Source organism: Meleagris gallopavo, chromosome 7 (assembly GCF_000146605.3).
Source record: "Meleagris gallopavo isolate NT-WF06-2002-E0010 breed Aviagen turkey brand Nicholas breeding stock chromosome 7, Turkey_5.1, whole genome shotgun sequence".
NCBI lineage: Eukaryota > Metazoa > Chordata > Aves > Galliformes > Phasianidae > Meleagris > Meleagris gallopavo.
Window position 1 is genome coordinate 32684416 of NC_015017.2, and position 20540 is coordinate 32704955.

General features: G+C 35.0%; 2 protein-coding genes across 2 annotated transcripts in view; both read right to left on the minus strand.

Annotated features, from left to right (window-relative positions):
- LOC104909334 (low-density lipoprotein receptor-related protein 1B-like) overlaps positions 1–531 on the minus strand; it is a 56407-nt gene extending 55876 nt beyond the window's left edge. The window contains exon 1 of the mRNA XM_031554317.1: positions 428–531. Within this exon, the coding sequence (XP_031410177.1) occupies positions 428–531 (104 nt within the window). The remainder of the gene's footprint in view (positions 1–427) is intronic.
- A 3620-nt stretch (positions 532–4151) lies between these two features.
- LOC116216849 (low-density lipoprotein receptor-related protein 1B-like) lies at positions 4152–20184 on the minus strand. Its single transcript, XM_031554318.1, has 8 exons — positions 19969–20184; positions 17963–18152; positions 16168–16290; positions 14189–14329; positions 10580–10705; positions 8985–9101; positions 5739–5823; positions 4152–4155 (listed from the first exon to the last, which is right to left on the minus strand). The coding sequence occupies exons 1-8, from the start codon at positions 20182–20184 to the stop codon at positions 4152–4154; spliced, it is 1002 nt and encodes a 333-aa protein (XP_031410178.1).
- Between the last annotated feature and the right edge of the window lie 356 nt (positions 20185–20540).

The following is a 20540-nucleotide window of genomic DNA, read 5'->3' on the forward strand; positions in this document are numbered from 1 at the left end:
AAAAACAACTATCAAAAATCAAAATCACAAAGAATTTATGTAGGTTTCTAACTTAGTTCTTATAATGCCTTTTTTCTTAAGTTCTTAGTATCAACTGAATCCACCCACTAGAGCAGTAATGCTTTAAAGAGCTTAAAGTGAGACAAGAGATTGAGTAGGCATGGGACAAGCAGAGATAACCCTGCCAAACACATCCTTAAAAACCAGTATCATTTCCCCCCACCCTCTGAACTTCTCAAGGCATCTCATGTTCTTACCAAGTCCTCTATTCTTCCCAAAGTCATCTCAAGCTGTCTCTCCCTACAGTACCTCTTTTCCTCCTCCACAGCCTTGAAGAATTCATAGGTCTTTCCTACTGATTTCCTTCTCTACATCTTTCATTAAAACTCTTTGTTTTTCTCATTGTCAGTTTCTTTGCATTCTCTACTCATTACACTTCACAATCGTCCATTTTGAATCTTGTACTCCATATTCACACAGCGCTGCCTGCTGTTGACCAACACAGTAATACTGGAAGAGGGCACTTGACATCTACATTCCTTATTTTACCAACAAAATAATCATTAAGAATGATTAATATGTTGGAAAAAAAGTGAAAAATAATAGTCCACCTGATAGTATTAAAAATGATAAGATACAAAATTAACTGTTTCTTCCAAAAAAGCAGTATGACAAATGTACAATACAGTTCAGAATTACTATACATGATACGAAAGTACTCATGATTCTTTTGAATTTGCCTTCACAGATCTACTTGACTACTACCACTGAGTAATTGGATTAATTTTATAACATTTTAAGCAAGGTTGAACAGATTTTATTCTTGGCCTACTACTGCTATCTGCAAAGTAGGAAGTCTGAATAAGAAGGATGGATTTATGGAGTACATAAAACTGAGATGAGATACATCGTAACAATTTTGGAGATGAGAATTTGAATTTAGAATAGTAATTTTAGTGTAATCTAATTTAGTCTAAGCTAATTTAGAAGTAGCTTAATCTAATTTAAAAGCAGAAATGGGTTAGAAGCAGCCCAACAATCAAGTACCTACTCTATCTCCTATCTTATTGCTGTTCAAAATTCTAACATTATTTATCACGTCATTACAAACAACTGCATGATGACAAAAAAAGAAACGACAACCTGATATCTGCTAATGCAAGTTAATAGATCTGTAGAGCTTTGGCTAACTCTGGATACCAGTTTATGAACTGCACAGGTTGTATGGTAACAGCGTGACAAACAATACTTAAAGCTTAAAAAGAAATCAAATAAAAATGAAATGTTTTTGTTTATTTATAGAAAGGTGATTAAAGAGAAATATGACAGATGTATTTCAATATTCAACAACTTTTTATACTAGTGAAAAGATGAACATGGCAGGATAGATGGCCAGGCCCAAAGAGTCGTGGTCAATGGAGTTGGATCTAGTTGGTGGCCGGTCACGAGTGATGTCCCCCAAAGCTCAGTTCTGGGGCCCCTTCTGTTTATCATCTTCATTGATGATCTTGATGAGGGGATTGAGTGCACCCTCAGTAAGTGTGCAGACAACACCAAGCTGGGAGGGAGCGTTGATCTGCCAGAGGGGAGAAGGGCACTGCAGAGGGACCTGGACAGACTGGATCGATGGGCCAAGGTTAACGGCATGAGTTTCAATAGGGCCAAGTGTCAGGTCCTGCATTTTCGTCACAACAACCCCAGGCAACCCGACAGGCTTGGGGAGGTGTGGCTGGAAAGCTGCCTGACGGAAAGGGACCTTGGTGTTCTGATGGACAGTCGGCTGAACACGAGCCAGCAGTGTGCCCTGGTGGCCAAGAAGGCCAATGGCATCCTGGCTTGTATCAGGAATGGTGTGGTGAGCAGGACCATGGAGGTCATACTGCCCTTATACTCAGCATTGGTGAGGTCTCACCTCAAGTACTGTGTTCAGTTTTGGGCACCTCAGTACAGTAAGGACGTGGAGGTACCGGAGCTGGTCCAGAGAAGGGCAATGAGGCTAGTGAAGGGCTTGCAAAAATCAGCCCTATGAGGAGAGGCTGAGGGAGCTGGGGCTGTTAAGTCTGGGGAAGAGGCGGCTGAGGGGAGACCTTATTACTCTCTTCCAGTACCTGAAAGGTGCTTACAGTGAGAGTGGGGTAGGTCTCTTCTCACTGGTGACAGGTAACAAGACAAGGGGAAATGGCCTCAAGTTGCGCCAAGGTAAGTTTAGGTTGGACGTTAGGAAACACTTCTTTACAGAAAGGGTGGTTAAACATTGGAATAGGCTCTGCAGGGAGGTGGTTGAGTCACCGTCCCTGGATGTGTTTAAGAGCCATTTGGATGTGGTGCTCGGAGCTATGATTTAGCAGAGGGTTGTTAGAGTTAGGGTACTACGGTTAGGCTGCAGTTGGACTTGATGATCCTTGAAGTCCCTTCAACCTGACTAATTCTATGATTCTATGAAGACAATGAATTACGCTTGCAGCATAGATTCAGATGACAAATTAGGAAAAGTTGTTCCAACTGTGAGAGACAAATTACTAAAAGGTTTTATAGAACTACTATATAAGGTGTTCTACTATATAGCACACGCCCTATAGGATTTCTTAACAGCATGTTAGAAAAGGGGCTGGATATTACAGATCTTAGAGGCCACCATTATTCTAAGTAGAAAAACCATTTGCATTAGGAAATTGGACACCACCAGGTAGCAATATATAAGAGGAAATTAGCCAATTTCTCTTAGCCCAAACAATTCTCACAAATGCAATAAGTTGGTTTACTATTATTTCTTTCATATATATTTGTTCATACACATTCCTAAATACTTTTAGACAGAGTTTACATAGATCTCAGCACTTCACATGCTTAGCTATAACACAGATATTAGAACATGGACTCCTTTCCACTAATAATGTCAGGTAAAATTACTACCTATTACATACATCCTAATTTAAATTTCATTTATAAAAGATGTTTTACCCTCAATATTTCATTAAACTTTGAAATGAAATAAAAAAATACAATTATGACCTACATTCTTTTTGTGTTTCATCTAAGCATGACTTTGAAAAATCCTAATGCAAATGTTAGTTTAGTCACATTCTTTTCCAATTTTTTAATGAAGTATTGTAACAAGATTAGATTTTAAGCTTTCTCTGAGAATACATTTTTTCTCTCAAAATTGCAGTTCAAATTTCCAATGCTGCAGTTCTAATTCTTTGAAGTCTTCTAACTAATTACTTTATACCATTTCAAATTACTTGTAGTGCCAAAGACAGAAAATGAAAGAAAATACCTGGACTTTGAAGTACTATTAAATGTTACATTTCAGTATTTGTTTTGATGTGCTGTCACACAGAACAGTTCGAGTTTTACATAATCTCAAAAGCCCTCCATTTTATATTATAAATCAGAAAACAAGTTAGAGTAGCATATTAATATTTTACTCCTGGTATAAATAACATCTCAAGTAATATTAAACACTAAGGAATATTCCCACTGCACCCCTAATAGCAAATCACACAGAGAGACACAGACGCAGTGTGAATAAATGAGAGCATCTACAAAGACATACCTGTACTCACACAGGAGAACTTGGTCTTTTCATCACACAGTCGTATAGTTCCATTACAACCTTTTTCGTCACTACCATCTTCACAGTCCTTTTCTCCATCACAGCGCCACAACTCAGGAACACAGTTCCCATCAGGACTGCACTGAAATTCCTTCCCATTGCATCGTCCAGGAGTGGGAGTTCCTTAGAAAAATAAGAATTACACCAAAGAATATGCTTTGTGAGTTTTTTCCATGCAAAGTTTACAATGAATTAGAATCCCCTTTCTCAACCAAAGCCAAAAACACAGTCCATAGGAATAACTCAAATCCTACTGTCCCCTCCTATCTCATCAATCCAAAAAGCCTTCAGACAATCTCAAAGTATTTTGAAGAAAAGTCTTCTGTATCTATTTACAAGTGATAAAATGTGGGAAGAATAAGATAGCTAACCTTCCTTGGTGCAGTTTGTTCTGGTTTCGTCACTGAAATCTCCACAGTCATTGTCACCATCACATGCCCAATGGCTTGGGATACATCTGCCATTATAACACCTGAACTGATCAGCAGAACATGAGTGGATGCAGCCTAGTTCATCACTTCCATCGCCACAGTCATCATCTGCAAATATTGATTTTAAAAGATACAGAATCTGAATAAATACGCCAAGAGAAACAAGCTATTTCCAGAAAGGAAAATAACATACAGTAAATAAAACACTATTATTGTTTCTAATATTTATTTCTAATACACAGAATCATCACCTATCCTGAATTGGAAGGGACCCACAAGGATCACTGAATCGCACTTCTGGATCCAGGTCAAACAAACCAAAAGATTTCAGCTGCACGTGCCTTGCCCCTTAGGCCTTTCCCCACCTTAATAGCCCTTCCTTTGGATGCTGTGTAAAAGTTTTATGTCCTCATACCATGGTACCCAAATTACACGCAGTGCTGAATGTGAGGCCACATATTGCAGAGCAGAGTGGGACAATCTTTTTCCTTGTCTGGTAGCAGTGTTGGGTCTGAGGGTCCCCAGGGTACACACAATCCTTCTGGCTCCAGGGCACACTGCTAGCTTAGATCCAACTGCTGCCAGCTAAAACCCTCAGATTCTTTTCCGTATGGCTGCTCTCCAGCATCTCATCCCCCACTCTGCTGTGCATACAGCCAGGATTGACCCCTCCCAGGTGCAGAATCTGGCATTTTCTCATTTAACCATGTGGGAGGTGATTGCGTGCTCCTCTGGGCTGTTAGGATCTTACTGTAAGGTCTAAATGTAAAGGAACATATGGTTCCTTAACTCTACTAACAGCACTCATTGCTCTTTCATTTTAGATAGTCTAAGATCATTACATTTATTCACACTTATTCAGTCAAACATACCAGTAGGCATTAGAAATCTGCAGATTTTTCTTCATTTATTTTCCTGTTTAAATACAGATGCTCCCAAATTAAGCTGTTTTATTTTATCCTTAGTGAAACCTTACTTTGTTATAGCCATTACAACAATCTTATTGCAGTTCTGTTACTTCAGCTGTGATCACCAAGATGCTACATAAACACTATAGGGTTTCCTTACACAGAATTTCAGCACACTGTGATAATTTAGGGAATCTTCCCATATACAGCTATGAATTTTTTTCAGCCTCATAAACATCACAGTAATATCACATTATGTGATGGGTGAAGTACCAGTTCAATTTTGTTAAGACTGGTAAGATATACCTCCCACATCACAATCTATGGAAAAATATTCATGTGAATAGTTGCCAAATACATTCCCTTGATGATGTTACTACTTCTGTCCTAAGTCTTCCTAGACTTCCCTTCTGACAATTGCCATTTATTAAGTGGTAGTTGCTCACAAAGATGGTAGATATTTTGTCACCAGAACTGATTTGTTTTCTTAAAGCAGAAAATAAAAAACACATGAGCAGTGTTGTTATTATTTTTTTAAACAGTTGAAGATTACATCAAACTCTATTCTACAGAATATAGTATTTGCAACTATCACCATATCCATGGCACCATTTCTGACAATCATTCAGTTTTGCTGCTTTTTCCATTAGGTAATTTACAACTATTGTATTTATTCATTCTCTGACCAGTTACAAATCAAACTGGTAATATCGGTCACAAAACAATAACAAAGCAATATCTGCTATTTTTTTTTTCTTTTTCCAGATATTGAACACTTCATACTTGCCTGAATCACAGAGCCATTTGCTGCTAATGCATCTTCCATTTTTGCAAACAAATTGAGTTAGTGGCTCACACGTTGGGAATTCTGCGAAAGCATTCAAAACCAAAACCTATTTAATATATATAGTCTACAGTAATATTCTTTCACTGTCCTGCATGCATGATTTAAACAAGCCAAATGCACGGTATGAAACATTTGTATAAGACACTCTAGAATGGAAAAAAACAGTAAGAGAATGAAAAGAAACAATAAAAAGGCTTTTAACAGTAAATGATGGCAATACCTATCCTTTCTCAATGGGGATCAATGGAATGCATTCGCCTGTGTTATATGACATGGTCCTATACTCCCATCATACAAGGCCTGTCTTTGCCATTGATAGCGATACAAGCTGTGTTTTCAGCATTTTCATTTAGGTTAAAAAAAAAATAAAAATAGTTCTTCAAATGCAATGGCTGCCAGTAAAAGACAGGAAATGGAAGACTATAAAATGAGAAGGTTAAGTACGAAGTGAAAGAACAGTCGGGAGAGAAAAGTTACTGCACAATGACGTAGTAAAATACAAAATCAAAATGCCAGTATTTACAATCACTTCCTATGTGTATTTCCATTTAAAAAAAAAAGTAGAAAACTAAGACATTATCATCCTTAGAGACTCACCCATTATTCTTTTACCATTTTGTTTTCATAATTCCTAACATACTTCTCCATAAAACAACTTGATTTTTTCCCAACTTTTTCTTTTGAAATCAATGACAAAGATATATGCATTAATGCCATTAAGATGACAAACTGTGTTTGCATTATATCATTTGGAAAATATAAGATCCACTTCACAAAACTTAGAAATTCATAGGAAATAATCTGAAAGTCTAACCATCTGAAAGGAATAAGGAGCAGCCTAAAATCTAATCTATATACAGACCATCAAGAGAGTAAGATGCTTTTCAAAAACCATCATAGGTTTGCATAGTTACCTAATGCAAACCAAAGACAACAGTAAGGACAATCTACCTGAATTGCTACGTAAAGACAAGCTTTTCCTTCATGAAAGAATTTCAGGCTTGAAATTCTTACAGAGAACATCCTAAATGCAACAGAAAGTAATGTCTGAAATGGTGCATACACCTGTCAGCTACATAAAGATAGCCAAAAAATTGCAAGAAATCAACAAGCGTATATCTCATTAGATGCCTTCAGCTTCTAGTCTTGTTACAATTTCACAGTTGAGTCAACATAAAACAAAAACTTGACAAAGATCTCGAGAACCAGGACACTTTTAAAACATATCACATAACCATAATGTCTCTTTACAAATTTTTGGTTCAATGAACCTCCGATTTAAATATGCTGTCCCTTGCTGCCTTTGGTGGAAATAATTTTTATGGCCAGTCAAGGATGATTTTGCCTTCAAAAAAAAAAAAGGTCATACAGGAAACAACAAACCAGCTGCATTAAATAGTAAAGTTCAGAGATCACCAAGAACATCATCTTAAGATTGGAACAATTGGTTTTATTGCATCAAGACAAGAAAGGGGTGGCAAGAAAATTTAACAATAATATTTTGTCAATCACACTTAAAAAGCTTTATGTTGTTAATAAATTAAAAAGAAAAAAGATTTTTTTCTAAGAGGAACACTTTACAATGACAACCAAGTATCTGTTCTGATACAAATAACACAGATGTTCAAGTGTAATGGTACTTAGATATACATATATCTCTTAGGTGTTCCAGGGAAAGCCGAGAACTTTTATTTTTTCTATTTTCTTTTCTTATATTTTTAGCTTTCCAATGTTTTTCTACAAATTTAACTCTATTTAATTTTTCTTTTTTGGTCCCTCACTGTCCCAAAGGCCACCCCAGCAGTCCTTTCCCTTCCCCTTTGTCATAGAGATGCACCTCCTGAAGCTGTTTCACAGCCATCTCTGAGCTGACTGCCCAGCAGACAGGCAAAAAAAAACAATGGTGCCTCTTGAGCTCACAGTGAAGTTTCTCCACAGTGTGAACACCAAACTTGTTTCTCTCTACTATCCAACTGTTCTGTAAAAGCTCTATTTCTTTGATACTTTCTTCACTCTTAGGTGATTGAGTGCAAATGGTATGGCAGATATACTGATGGACACAAAACACGATCTTAAGCCTTGTTTCCTTTATGAAAGCAAGAAAAAAAATAAGCACATTCTGTTCTCAATCCTTCTTCAGAAATGTCATAGTTCTTAGTAAATGTGGTTGTATTTTAAGAAAAAGTGTGTTTAGATACTGGCATCATTTTTTCCAGTACTGCTCACTGCCACTATAGACTAACATAAGTACAAACAATTTCTTGAACCAGTATGATCCAAAAGTTATTCATAGCTAAGAACAGGTGTGCTTAAATATGATTTGTAATGATAAAAAAAAATCAAACTACTGAATAAAAAATGCATTTTAATCTGTTTTGCAGAAGAATTTCGAGTAGCTAAGTATCTTTGATAGTTAGAATGCCTTTTGTTAGCCATCCAATCACAAGAAAAAAATGAAAAATATATGTTTAACATATCTGTACAGCCACAGCACTCAAGAATAAATGAGCAACATCCTCCAGTATGGAATAGATGTAAAGTTCAACAAACCTGGTAAATAGTGGGTGAAATAAATGCTAATTAGATGATGATCTGGAAAAATATTCCAGATAAGCTGACAGAATATACTATAGAACACATGGAAAGAATTACAAAGAGAACATTAAGATCTGTAAATTGATAAGTTGCTCAAGAACACAAGGTATGGCTAATCACAGAAACTATCAATATCAAGTGTCATCGTTACACGGAATGGAGTAATGTAAGAGACTGTAAGATAAGTGAGTCCAGTGAGAGAGAAAAACTAACGGGAAACAAGCCAAGGGAAAGAAGGTTAATACTCCAGGAAACATATGAAAAAAAGATATATATGTATATATATCTTGAAAAATCTTGAATGCAGCCATAAAAAAGAGATAGTGAGAAGTACGGCCTTAAAAAGTAACATCAAACTCAACTAATTGGTATTAGCTGTTTGCCAGTCATGAAGAACTCAAAATTAAACAAACTTAAAGGATTATGGATGAACAGAATTCACTAAATGAGTCCTATTCCATAAACTTTCTCACAGCTGAAGTCCTTAAGATTTATCTTTATGAAGCACACACTATCAGCCACTTTCATTTACACATTTACTATGTGCTTTTTTTCTCGTTTTCCACTAGAAAGGAATATTCACTTACCACAGGATGTCATTTCATCAGTTTGATCTCCACAGTCATCCTCCCTGTCACACAGCCAAGATGTTGGAATACAGCGTCCATTCCCACAAGAAAATTGGTCGATCTGACACGTTCTTGCTGTCAAGACAAAACACTCCAAAAATGCAAGGGAAATGGACTAAATCTGTTAGATCTTTTGGTTCAAGTCTGTATGTAGAAGTCACAAATCTAGGTGGTATCTCCTGGCCTGGCTGCTCATTTCACTTTAACTAACATCATTCACCTCCTTTGATTTCAGAGGAAACTGAAATCTGCAGGACCCTGTCCCATCTCTGAATCATACACTTGTTAGTGTGAATACACAGTATTTGTCAGAAGAAGAACAGTAATGCTTGATAAAACATGATTAGTGCTAAAGCTGAAGTGAATCAGGGTATAAAAACATCTAACTGACAACTGGAATTTTACTTAAGAAAAAAAATCTGTATTTCCTACTATAAACAATGATGTACTGAGAGTCATATTTACACACACAATAAAACAAACTATGCATGCAGTGCGCCTGGCCTCACTTTTCCTAAAATCTTTGCATTTGTAAATATGCAAGCATAATGATCCATTGAAGTACACGATGTATGTCTTTCCTCATAAGAAACATATCACCAAAAGAAATTATACTATGCAATTACGCATGATTTTGAAATCTGATAAATAGTACAATAAAGTCTAACATATGAAGCTGATCCTATAACTGTATTTATTCAAAATGTGAACTTATCACTAAAAGAAAAAACAACAGAAATAGAATCATATTATGATTACGAAACTTGAATATAAAAAGACATCAATATGTATTACAATCTACAATAACTGTAATAGTGACATGGAATCTATAGATTATAGCTAAAGCTATATAGAGAGAGATACATAGGTAGAGATTTTTTTTGACAAACTGCACAAATAAGCCATGAACTGATCATTCCATACATGAAAAGTTAAATCAAACAAAATGAATCATGGGAATTTATGGCAATGCTGCCTATCACTGCATTTCAGTTAAAGAGCCATCACACACTGACATCTGATATTTTGTACAGCAAACATTCAATGATTGTTTAGCATACTCTACTGACAAGAAGTAAACATCATAGATTTGGAACTCCATGATTTATTGCAGTGGAATCATGGAACAATCTTCATCTTGACATTTCCTTAAAAATCCATTATGCAGAAAATAAATTACAAATGAAAACAATTTTCAAGGTACCAAGGGGAAACCGAGTAAGAAATTATGCTTTTGTCAGCATAAAATAAAATTTACTCATCAGAGCCTGTTAACAAACAATTCTAACTGCCAAAAAAGATTTAGCAGGAACAAGTTTGTACCTAAGTAGTACTTTGACAGTCAGCCCATATGGACAGATTAAGTGCTGAATTACTTTGGAAAGCACAATCAAGCACAAAGATGAAGTAAAATATAATTTGTATTCCATCTTAGCGGCATCAGCATCTGAATTAATTTAAGATGACAATAATCAGATTTACTAATAGCTGACTGGTTCAGTACAGTACAGCACAGAATTGCTTATGGAGCTGGAATTAAGTAAAGTTTTTACCTGCACAGGTTTTATTTGATTCATCTTCGTTATTACCACAGTCATTAGCTCCATCACATAGCCATCTCTTGGGAATGCAGCGATTATTTTGGCATTTAAACTGATTCTCAGGACAACTATGATTGACTGGGGGGAAAAGACAGCAGAGTTTTTTCCTTAGAAAACAATCAGAGAAAACCAGCTGAAAATAATGTATTAAATAATATTCCCTGGTGATGCAGGTAGTAGGGTTATCCTTGATATATCATCATCATCATGACATGAAAAGTGTTCAACAATAGAATCAATAAAAAATACTGAAGTACTTAAACAGTACTCCAATAATTAAAGAGTACATAGTAATTAAAGAACACATAATAAATTCCTACGGAGGCCCTCTTCTATTAACCACTAAATGATAAAAGATAGCAACAGTTTACAAGTACAGACAAAAAGATATCAAAAGGGAAGAGGTAAAATTCTGATTCCAAAATAGTCCAAATGAAAGGTTGAACCCGCATATCTGTAATATATTATAGATTAAACACCTGAGTTGAAGGTTTATAACAGAATGTCAAGATCTCTGAGATTCAACAGGCTTAAAACACAAAGGATCCATTAAAACAAACAAATTTTATTGCCTGTACCATGTATGTGATAGAATGCATGCCTAGGAGCATGGCACTCAAATGACTTTGACAATCTGAATGCAGATATCCATCACACTAGTTAAAAGAGGTCATGTCACATAATTTGCTTTATGCAATGCTGAATAATACTGGCTTATGTTCACCTTGAATAAAGCAGGAAAGACTATATTTTCTTCAGGCTTTTATCTGGGGTGGATCAGGGCTGTGAATTTTGGAGGATTAGATATTTTTTTAAATTAATACAATAAAAATGTGACAAGGATTCATGCTGCAAAAATGTAACAATATGGTAAATAGTTGGATCCATCAAGCTCAACGGTTTTTGCTATCAAGTTCATAATCATGATCTGTGTAAATAACATTAGGAATAAAAAATCCTCAAATAAATATATACATTATACATATAAGTTCTCAATGAGTTAGTTATAAATAGTATTTTCACAATAGGTTTAAAATTATGAAATTAAAACTCTCCTGAACTACAAACAAATGCAGCTGACCTCTGCTCTCTCATGAATCAAGTTATCAGATAGATGTCACCTAACATTTGTTATGTAACACTAGGTGAAAGAACAAAAATGGCTCCAACTATCTCAAAAATTTAACTGCACACGCTATCTTAAATTCTAGTAAATCTGAATTAACCAAAAATTATTTAAGCCATATTACACATATCTACTTAAACCTACTCATTTCTAGGTAGCCTATGTATAATTGTAGAATATTTCTCTTTCTCACTAGCAACCTAATAACATAAGAACCACATAGACTTTGAAAGCATACAAGTTACGTACATACAACTGGCCTGCTCTCCTAGCTGTAACAAATATGTATGTTCAGCTTTCGTACTAATAACAGGGTCTGTTATTAGCAGATCTCACTCACCTACACAAGAGCAGTAAACTAAGTAGTTTCAAACACCCAGTTAAAAACAAAAATCCCAAACTCTTATCCACCTACTCAGCTATCTGGTCTCTTTTTTAAAGTTTAACATATATCTGGAAACAAATGGTATTTAAAATGAAAGGACATCTTGCAGGCTTATCCCTGACATTTCAGTAGCTTTTATCTTTGACCTTTTACCTATTCTGCCTACTGAAAACAACAGAGAGTGAGTGTGATACCAATGGCACATGAACCCTTCATGAGTGTTTTATGTGGAGGGTAAAATAGCATTGGAAGTAAATATATTAATAATTTGAGAAGAACAGCATTCCAAGTCTCATAATACTTATAAAGCAACCAAGCTTGCAATCTAAATGGAGCTTAAAGTGTTATAAACAATCTGATAAAAATCAAACATGAAGACTTATCTTAAATTTTACTTTGTTAATAGAGACATAGACATTATTTTAAATGTCTTATTTAAGTTTAAAATTTGTGTACATTCTGGTCGTAACTGCAAACCTTTCGGACTACTTCCAGAAGAACTAATGAAGTTTCTATAGTAACTGATGAAAAGAGACCACTGTTAACATGCTGGACACAAACTATGCATCATATACGAATTTGGGATTGTATGATTTCATTTGTATCTGTAAAAATCCTCTGGGTATCAAAAGCTACCATCAGTGAATTAGCCTAAATTACACTAATTGAAATAAGAATCAAGTCAACGTTGTCAAAAGATTTTCCTTCTGTCTTTATTAGTTAACTCCTTGTTTAACAATCCCTTGTACTGCTAATGTTTCAAAGCAACTCAGATCAACAGAAAAAAAAAAAAACTTAAAAAGAATTCAGATATAAATCAGTAATGTCTATTTCATGGAGATAGCAAAATTTATAAAAATACACAAAAAATTAGAACTGGCTACATGTAACAATCATCAAGAAAAAGACTGTGTTTTAACAGAGGATCACTAGGTCAATGTACATCAACAGCATCAAGCCAGAGCGAAACACACAAGATTTACCCAAGGTGTAAAAATATTTCTATCAGTGTTACTCTCATCCTCATCAGGTTCCTGCAGGACTCAGCAAAAACACCCACATCCAATTTTGGACACCCAACCCCAAGTTTCACTTTGCAACATTCAGAAAAGAGCAATGAATTCCAAAAAACAAGCACACCACCACCACCACCTACTGGGGAAAAAAATAAAAGAAATTAAAAAAAAAGACAAAAAAAACAAAAAAACAAACAAAAAGATTCAAGTTATTTTGTCTCAAAGAAACAAGAATGAGAGACCATGACAAAAGTTTTCAGACACACAGAACAATGCATCAGAGTAAGAGTATATCAGATCTTTACGTCTACAAGTGATAGGAAAAGAAATAATGTATTTTCATTTTTATAAAGGAAATTTGGTATAGAAAAATGAAGTAATCACTGCAACAATCTGAGAAAGGAAAGAGACATTTTCACCATCTCAGCTCTCAATTTACAGGAGGTTAGCTACGTTCCAGGAATGACTCAGATAAATAATCGGTATGCTTTCTAGCATTTTTCATTTCAATAGTGGCACTCCTCTATGGTGAAACAAAGAAACAAACAAGCAATAATACAACTGTACTAAAACCATGTTTTTAAAGATAAGAGTACATTCTTGCTAAAACGGAAAGTATTATATTGGTTTACCTTAAAAAAAAAAAAAGAAAAGAAAACAAAAACTCTAGGACCACAGAATCACTTCGAGTAGGAAGGGACCTCTTGAGACCACATTAATTTCTTGCTCAAGCAAGGTCAGCTAGAAGTGTCCCAGGACTATGCAAATCTTAGTTTCAAATATATCCACAGATGACCAATCTATTGCTGTGTCAAAATCAAATTGACATTACTCTTCTACTATGCTATGAAACGAGTATGAGTGTTATTTATAAATACTACTATTACTATATGCGGGAAAAGAAAATTATGTGAATGACTTAAAAGGTTATAGTTTGTGTTTGGTTCTCCTCAGACTTCTATTTAACATGCGACATTATTTGGTTTCCATGAAACGTAGATTAAAATAGTAAAAAAAAAAAAAAAAATACTTACAGCAAATGTCAGCATGCTCATCACTGCCATCCAAACAGTCATCATCTCCATCACAGCGCCAGCGACCATGGATACAGCGCTTATTGTTACACTGGAACTGTTCGGCTTTGCACAACTGTGGTGGCATTTCTCCATGTTTAACTACAAAATATAAGCAAGATGCACAAATAACTTGTCAGCTTGATACGTACAGAATCCTACCTCTACATGTATAGATACACAAATTATTTTGTTACCACTCATAATGCGATGGAAAGCACAGCATTGACAGCAGATTAGCAAGGTCCTAAGCTGCAGCAAGTAAGGACTTGCTCAAACACAACAGCCACAGGTACAGAAATAAAGGAAAGAAGCTGCTTACCTTTGAAAAACCTCAGAGATAGGCAGGGATCTCCAGCAAAATACCCTTGCCCACACTGCCAACCCTCGCATAAGATCTGGGAAGGGGTGTATCCTGGCTCTACCACTTCCAATCAGTAAGGTGCATTGCTTGCACCTGAGCTCCCCAGGTTCGTGCTGCCTTCCTACCAGATGCTCAATCACTGCTTCAAACTGTGACTTAGTATTTCCACTATACCACTTATCAAAACAGTATTTCGTAAACTTCACATATTTGAAGCAATTTCACCTAAAGCCTGCAGCAGTATGCAGATTTGAGTTGAGATCATGCATTTGTAATAAATGGGAGAACTCATAACAGAATGCCATTCAGACTTTTTTTAAATTTTAAATTTGTGCTTAAGATGATAGTGCAAAAATATCAGTTTAAAATACTATAATGCTTTGCTGATAGTGAAAAGAAAAAAAATTCAAATTCTGGTGCACATTTAAGGTCTAGAGAATGATTACTGAAAAGCTGATTCTTGTATCCAGGCAACAACTCAAACACCTGCATTACGCACTGTATAAATTCACAAATATGAAAAGATAAAAATCTACTGCAGTAGAATTAAGTAGGAAGCCTCAAGCTTATTGATAAGTCCAAATAGATACATTTCTCAACACGAAGTTCAAGATATTTTATGTGTAAAATACACATTACTTTATGACCCAGTCAGAAACACCAAGGACTCTCAAAAGAATTGGGCACTGACATTTGCTGGGGAAAAAAACAAAAACAAAAAACAAAAAACAGGAAACCTACTTGATTCAGATCTGAAGGTGTCTAACCTCTTTTCCTGATGAGACTTTTTTTTCGGCAACAGTGATGGCTCTACTAGCTATGTGCTTGGGTCAGGTTCAAGGTAATTGCAAACTCATTGCCCAACATGTTATGAAATAATCACTATGCTTTTCTCAGCTCTTATAGGCTTATACCTGAAGGTCTATATAGAGTTCTACATGTTGAACTTAAGGAAATGACGAATGAGACCCAGAACAACAATAAGAATTTTTAATGTTGAAAATGCTAAGTGCACGTATTTTAAAAAATATATCTACATATACTGTCATATAATATTTCTACTCCCACATGAATGCTGAAATGTTATTGGCATTTCAATGAAGATATCCAAGAGATACAAGATTTGTATAATTTATGAGTTGTGTATTATATACATATAAATATATACCTGATGTATTTCCTGAATAGATTCAGCATGAACATTTTTTATGCCAGATTTCAATTTGAGACACTTAGTTCATATAATAATCTGATATATAAACTAGTTTATTTATATTTGTCATGAAATTCTGATATTTCTGATATTCTGTGAAAGAGACAATTGAAACATCGAAGTCTCTTATTGCATCAGACATTTCATCCTCAAATACAGAGTGCTTAATTGTCTGACTCTACAAAAAAGAAGCCTTTACTGTATTTATCAAACTTTCTGCAATTAGAATCTTTATTGAAGGAATACCTCTGCCCTCTAAAATCACAAAATCCTGTAAGGAGAAGAGCTTTTTTTGATTTATTTTGAGAATTGTTTTTATCCCTTAACAGTGCAATCAAACCATATATTGTTTAAACAACTTACTCATGCAGGTTGTGCTGTTTTCCTCCAAAAACTGATTATCAGCACAGGCACAAACTCTGCCTCCAGGAATGGCTAAACAGAGAGTACTGCAACCTCCGTTGTTAACACGACATGCGTTATCACCTGTAAAAGCAACAAAAGACACTTTAAAATTAACAGCCACGCTAGAATAAGGAGATGTAAGCACATGAATACCTTTTTACACTTATTTTTTCTCTATTAGGGACTCATTATTCTCCTAGTTTGGTTATTATTAGTTATAATATTAAAACAGGTTGCAATAACCTGAAAGAATAAAAACAATGATACCATCCATTTACAGGATTCTATGTCATTTCTTTCAGAAGATGAACAAGTATTAAAGACTATTAAATATGTCACAGCTACAAATGCTGACAGATTGCCATGCATGTAGTAGTTTCAAGAAATTCAGCAGTACATATAGGAAACAGTCAAGTATACCAGCAGCGGCACACGTTAAAGCAATGTAGCTACAAATAGAGACTTAAAAAAGAAAAAGAAAACAGAAATTAGAAGTGTAACGATATCTATGGAAGGCAGAGTTTTAGGCTACTATTGTAGTACTTCTTCTGAACACATTCTGCTATTTCTCCACTTTTTTTTCCCTGTTGTTGTTTCTCCACAAACACTATGTGCTACTCACGTGAAGATACTGACAGCTGTCAGGTGTTCTAATCAACTAACAAGAACTGCTGCACACTAGTGATGATACTATGAAAATATAACTGAGCTTTAAAGCCTGGAACAAGGTGCCTGTGAAGCACCTAATAAGACAGTTTTAGTATTTTGGCTATTACAGTTGAGCAAAGTACATGTTAAAGTTGTATATATACTAAATAGGAATGAGACTAATAAGAAAATTTCCATTTTGTTTCTATTTTGTTCACAGAACCAAATGTTTCAAGAATAAAAACTCTTAAGGGTCTCCAGTTTTCTATGGGAACTATGGAAATGGAAACACTGTTCTACCAGTAGATGTCAAAAATGATAGCTCAGTAAGCTACTTAAACTTTTAGAACAGTATTTTGTTTATACGAATCCCTGATGCTTACTTTCATGCTTTCCATCTGAGGTGGCAGACTATAACCAGAACTATGTTTTCACTAAAGAAAGCAATTATTCAACACTCATCTAAAATGTTGTATATAATAAATGGCTCCCAAAATTTCTTCCATAAAAATAAATCTGTAAATTAAAGTGTGTGCATTTTGTAAACACTATCCATGCTAATCTATGGCCTTATATTTTATTTCTCTACTGAAACAAGCTATATAAAGAATCCACTTTTCCACTACCTCTCAAAGGCCACTGATTTGGATTCTAGATAACATTACCATGTACATTCAGCAGGCTAAGTCATATGGTGCAGACGGAGACCAAGGAGAAAAAGAAAGTTACAGAAAAAAAAAAAAAGGCAAAAAGTAATGATCTTTCCCTGAGAAAAGGTAAATACAATTGTGTATTTTATGTGTATAACCAATGCATACTATCCTATTAACAATATTATCCTATTTTATATTTTCAGAGTCTCTTTCACACACAAGGAAAATGCCAATAAATACAAAGAAATACAGTTATGAACACTATTTTGTCTCACTGCTTTCAGTAACTACAAGATTGAAATTTTAAGAAGTATCTTTGCCATGCCACAATAAGCGTATTCCTATATTCCTTTTCCTATCATTGTTCAATCATTATTTTCAAAGTATTGCAAGGTTAGGAGGGAAAATGTCCTTCTGTAGTAGGTCTTTGAGAAATCATAGCTTATTAATACCTTGCTGTTTACGTGGGTCATATATCTGAAGCCCAAACAAAGGTGGTCTCTCACTTCTTAACAGTGTCACATTCCTTGTGATCAGATCCAGCTGGAAAATAGATCCATTCATATAGTCTGTCCAGTAAATATGATTTCCATGATGTGATAATCCAAAAGGATGATTCAAATCTTTTCCGCTGTAGATTACCTGCAATTAATTGGTCAGGTTACTTTTACTAACGCACTATAGAGAACATAAAGGAGGATAAAGGAAAACTGATATGAGCACTATGCCCAAATTTACGAACGTAATGCACTAAAATTAAGTAGCATACAGCTGATCTCTGCAACAGCATAAAAAACTAACTTTAAAACTTCATATATATTTGTTTTAAGAGGGTTCTCTCAAATAAAGTACAGGAATGCAGAAAATCGTTTAATTATTATGTTCAGTAATCATCTATCTTCCTCCATAGTAAGGAAGCATGGCAGTTTATAACTTTCAGTATATGTCAAGTATATCAAGTATTTGCTTCTTGTAAAATGTTGCTGAAGTCATCTTCTGCAGTAAACACACATCTCAATCCCATATTTTGGAGTGATTATTACTTCAACTAGGTTTTGATTCAATATTCCTGCTTCTACCAAGAGTGAAAAACAGTATGCGTTCCTTATTTTTGTTTAAGTGCAAATGATTGATTTCTGAAAAAAATTCTCATTTATTTTGGGTTGTGGTAACTAAAAAGAAGAAAAAAAAAAGAGCAACAGAGAAAGAATTAAGCTAAACACATGCCACAGTTTGTTCCCAAAATAGTAAAACCATTTTTCCCCCATATGAAGCCTATGAAAACAGGGGCTTATTATTCAGTAGTTATGGTGGGAGGCAAAGCCATCAGCTCTCACTAGTAATCCATGGTAGCTGCATTTACTATTTTAGACCTGTTCTATCCAGGAACTTCACAGCATGTCTAGCATTGCAAGTAGACAAGGATCTTTAATTAAAAGATGTCTTTCTCCCAGTGTATTCACCCTCTTCCTGCCTCCTTTACAGGACGATGATGGATTGGAGAAAAAGCATTAAATCTAAATCCCAACCAAGCTATTGTGACAAACCGCAACACTATTGCATTGGCATAGACTTAACAGCAGATCACCCAATATAAAGGATTTTTGAAGAAGTGTGTAATTGTACAGAGACAAGTCCCAGGGAGAACCGTATCTGCAGTTACTACTTTGAGTTCTAGAGATCTGCATATTGGCCCTGTGAAGGTCATCATACAGAGGAAATCATGAGTAGAATGGAAATGAAATCAAAGATTTGTTAAAAAGTCTATATAGATGTAAATAGACTTAATGTCTATTCACGGTACAGTAAAAAAAAATCAGTTGTCAATGCACCAATTTCATGAAACAGATGTGAAACCTCTCACAAATTATTCAATTCCAGACCATTTCAACTGTTTTTCATATGTTTCTTCTACTCTTGTTGTTTCTAAAAAATAACACAGAACTTCTGAAGATTTGTATTTAGATATTGCAGCCATTATCAAGCACTAAAACAATCTCTCCATCACTGACTGGACTTGCTGAGTGTTTCCTCTCTGCACAGGATCACAAATGTTCCAATGGGGTGCTGGGATTTGCTGAAAGCAGATTACCCAGTGAAGTTAAATGAAAGCCTCACTCTGGCAGAGCCAAAAGAAAGTGGTGCTTTGTTTTATTTTACTGTAAAGCTCCTTGTAGCTTGGTGAATCAATCAAAATACAATTCATTCTCACATGAGAAAAATAAATTAATAAAAAAATAACAACTTTTGTGTCACTTTCTAAAGCTAAGATGAAAATTGTAAGCTATATTATATTCTCCTCCAGGACACTGCCAACATCACTTGTTTCAACAGAGATACCACTGAACATGCCGCAGGGTTATGCAGACTTTAAAAAGCTTGAAAAGCATTTTTTAACATAACACAATAAAATCCAAAGAAAAATGCCTATGGCAAAGCAGCAGTATTTTTCTTTTACCTTTCTTTCAGTTCCATTCAAAAATATTCTTTCAATGTGATCATAATAGGCATCACACCAGTATAACACATTGGCATGATAGTCCAGAGTTAAACCATTCGGCCAAAGCATCTTTGATGTTACAAAAATCTGCCGACTGTAGCCATCCATCCATGCCTTCTCAATTCTTCCCACACTGTCGTCTATTTCATCTTCTTCCCAGTCTGTCCAATACATCCAGCTATTAAATTATAGAAATGAACATTCAGATGCCATTTTAATCATGTGAATAATACTATAGACTTTTAACAGAACTTCGAAACAGCACACTCACAAGTTAGAGCAATACAGTCTTTTCCATTTGTCTTTTTGTTGCTGTTTCTAAGTCAATAGCAATAGAAACTTTCTGTGTCCACAGAATGCTGACCCAATGTTTTTTTTTCTTCATATTGTATGAACTATATGAATGCCAAATAGACTTAAATGAGAAGTGAAGTAATTGCTTCAAACCCTATTTAATCACACCAAAATTATGGAATTTTTAACTGCCATTTTATTAACTTTGCCATAAAGTTCAATCTTCAACTGCTTTT

Bases quoted from the DNA above. Each gene is read 5' to 3' on its own strand.
- LOC116216849 (XM_031554318.1), bottom strand. From the start codon at position 20,184: ATGTATTGGACAGACTGGGAAGAAGATGAAATAGACGACAGTGTGGGA. The intron at 18,153-19,968 runs GTAAAAGAAAAA...AATTAATTGCAG, and splicing joins TGAATGGAACTGAAAGAAAG to GTAATCTACAGCGGAAAAGA. The intron at 10,706-14,188 runs GTAAGTATTTTT...TTTTCCCCCCAG, and splicing joins TGAGCATGCTGACATTTGCT to TCAATCATAGTTGTCCTGAG.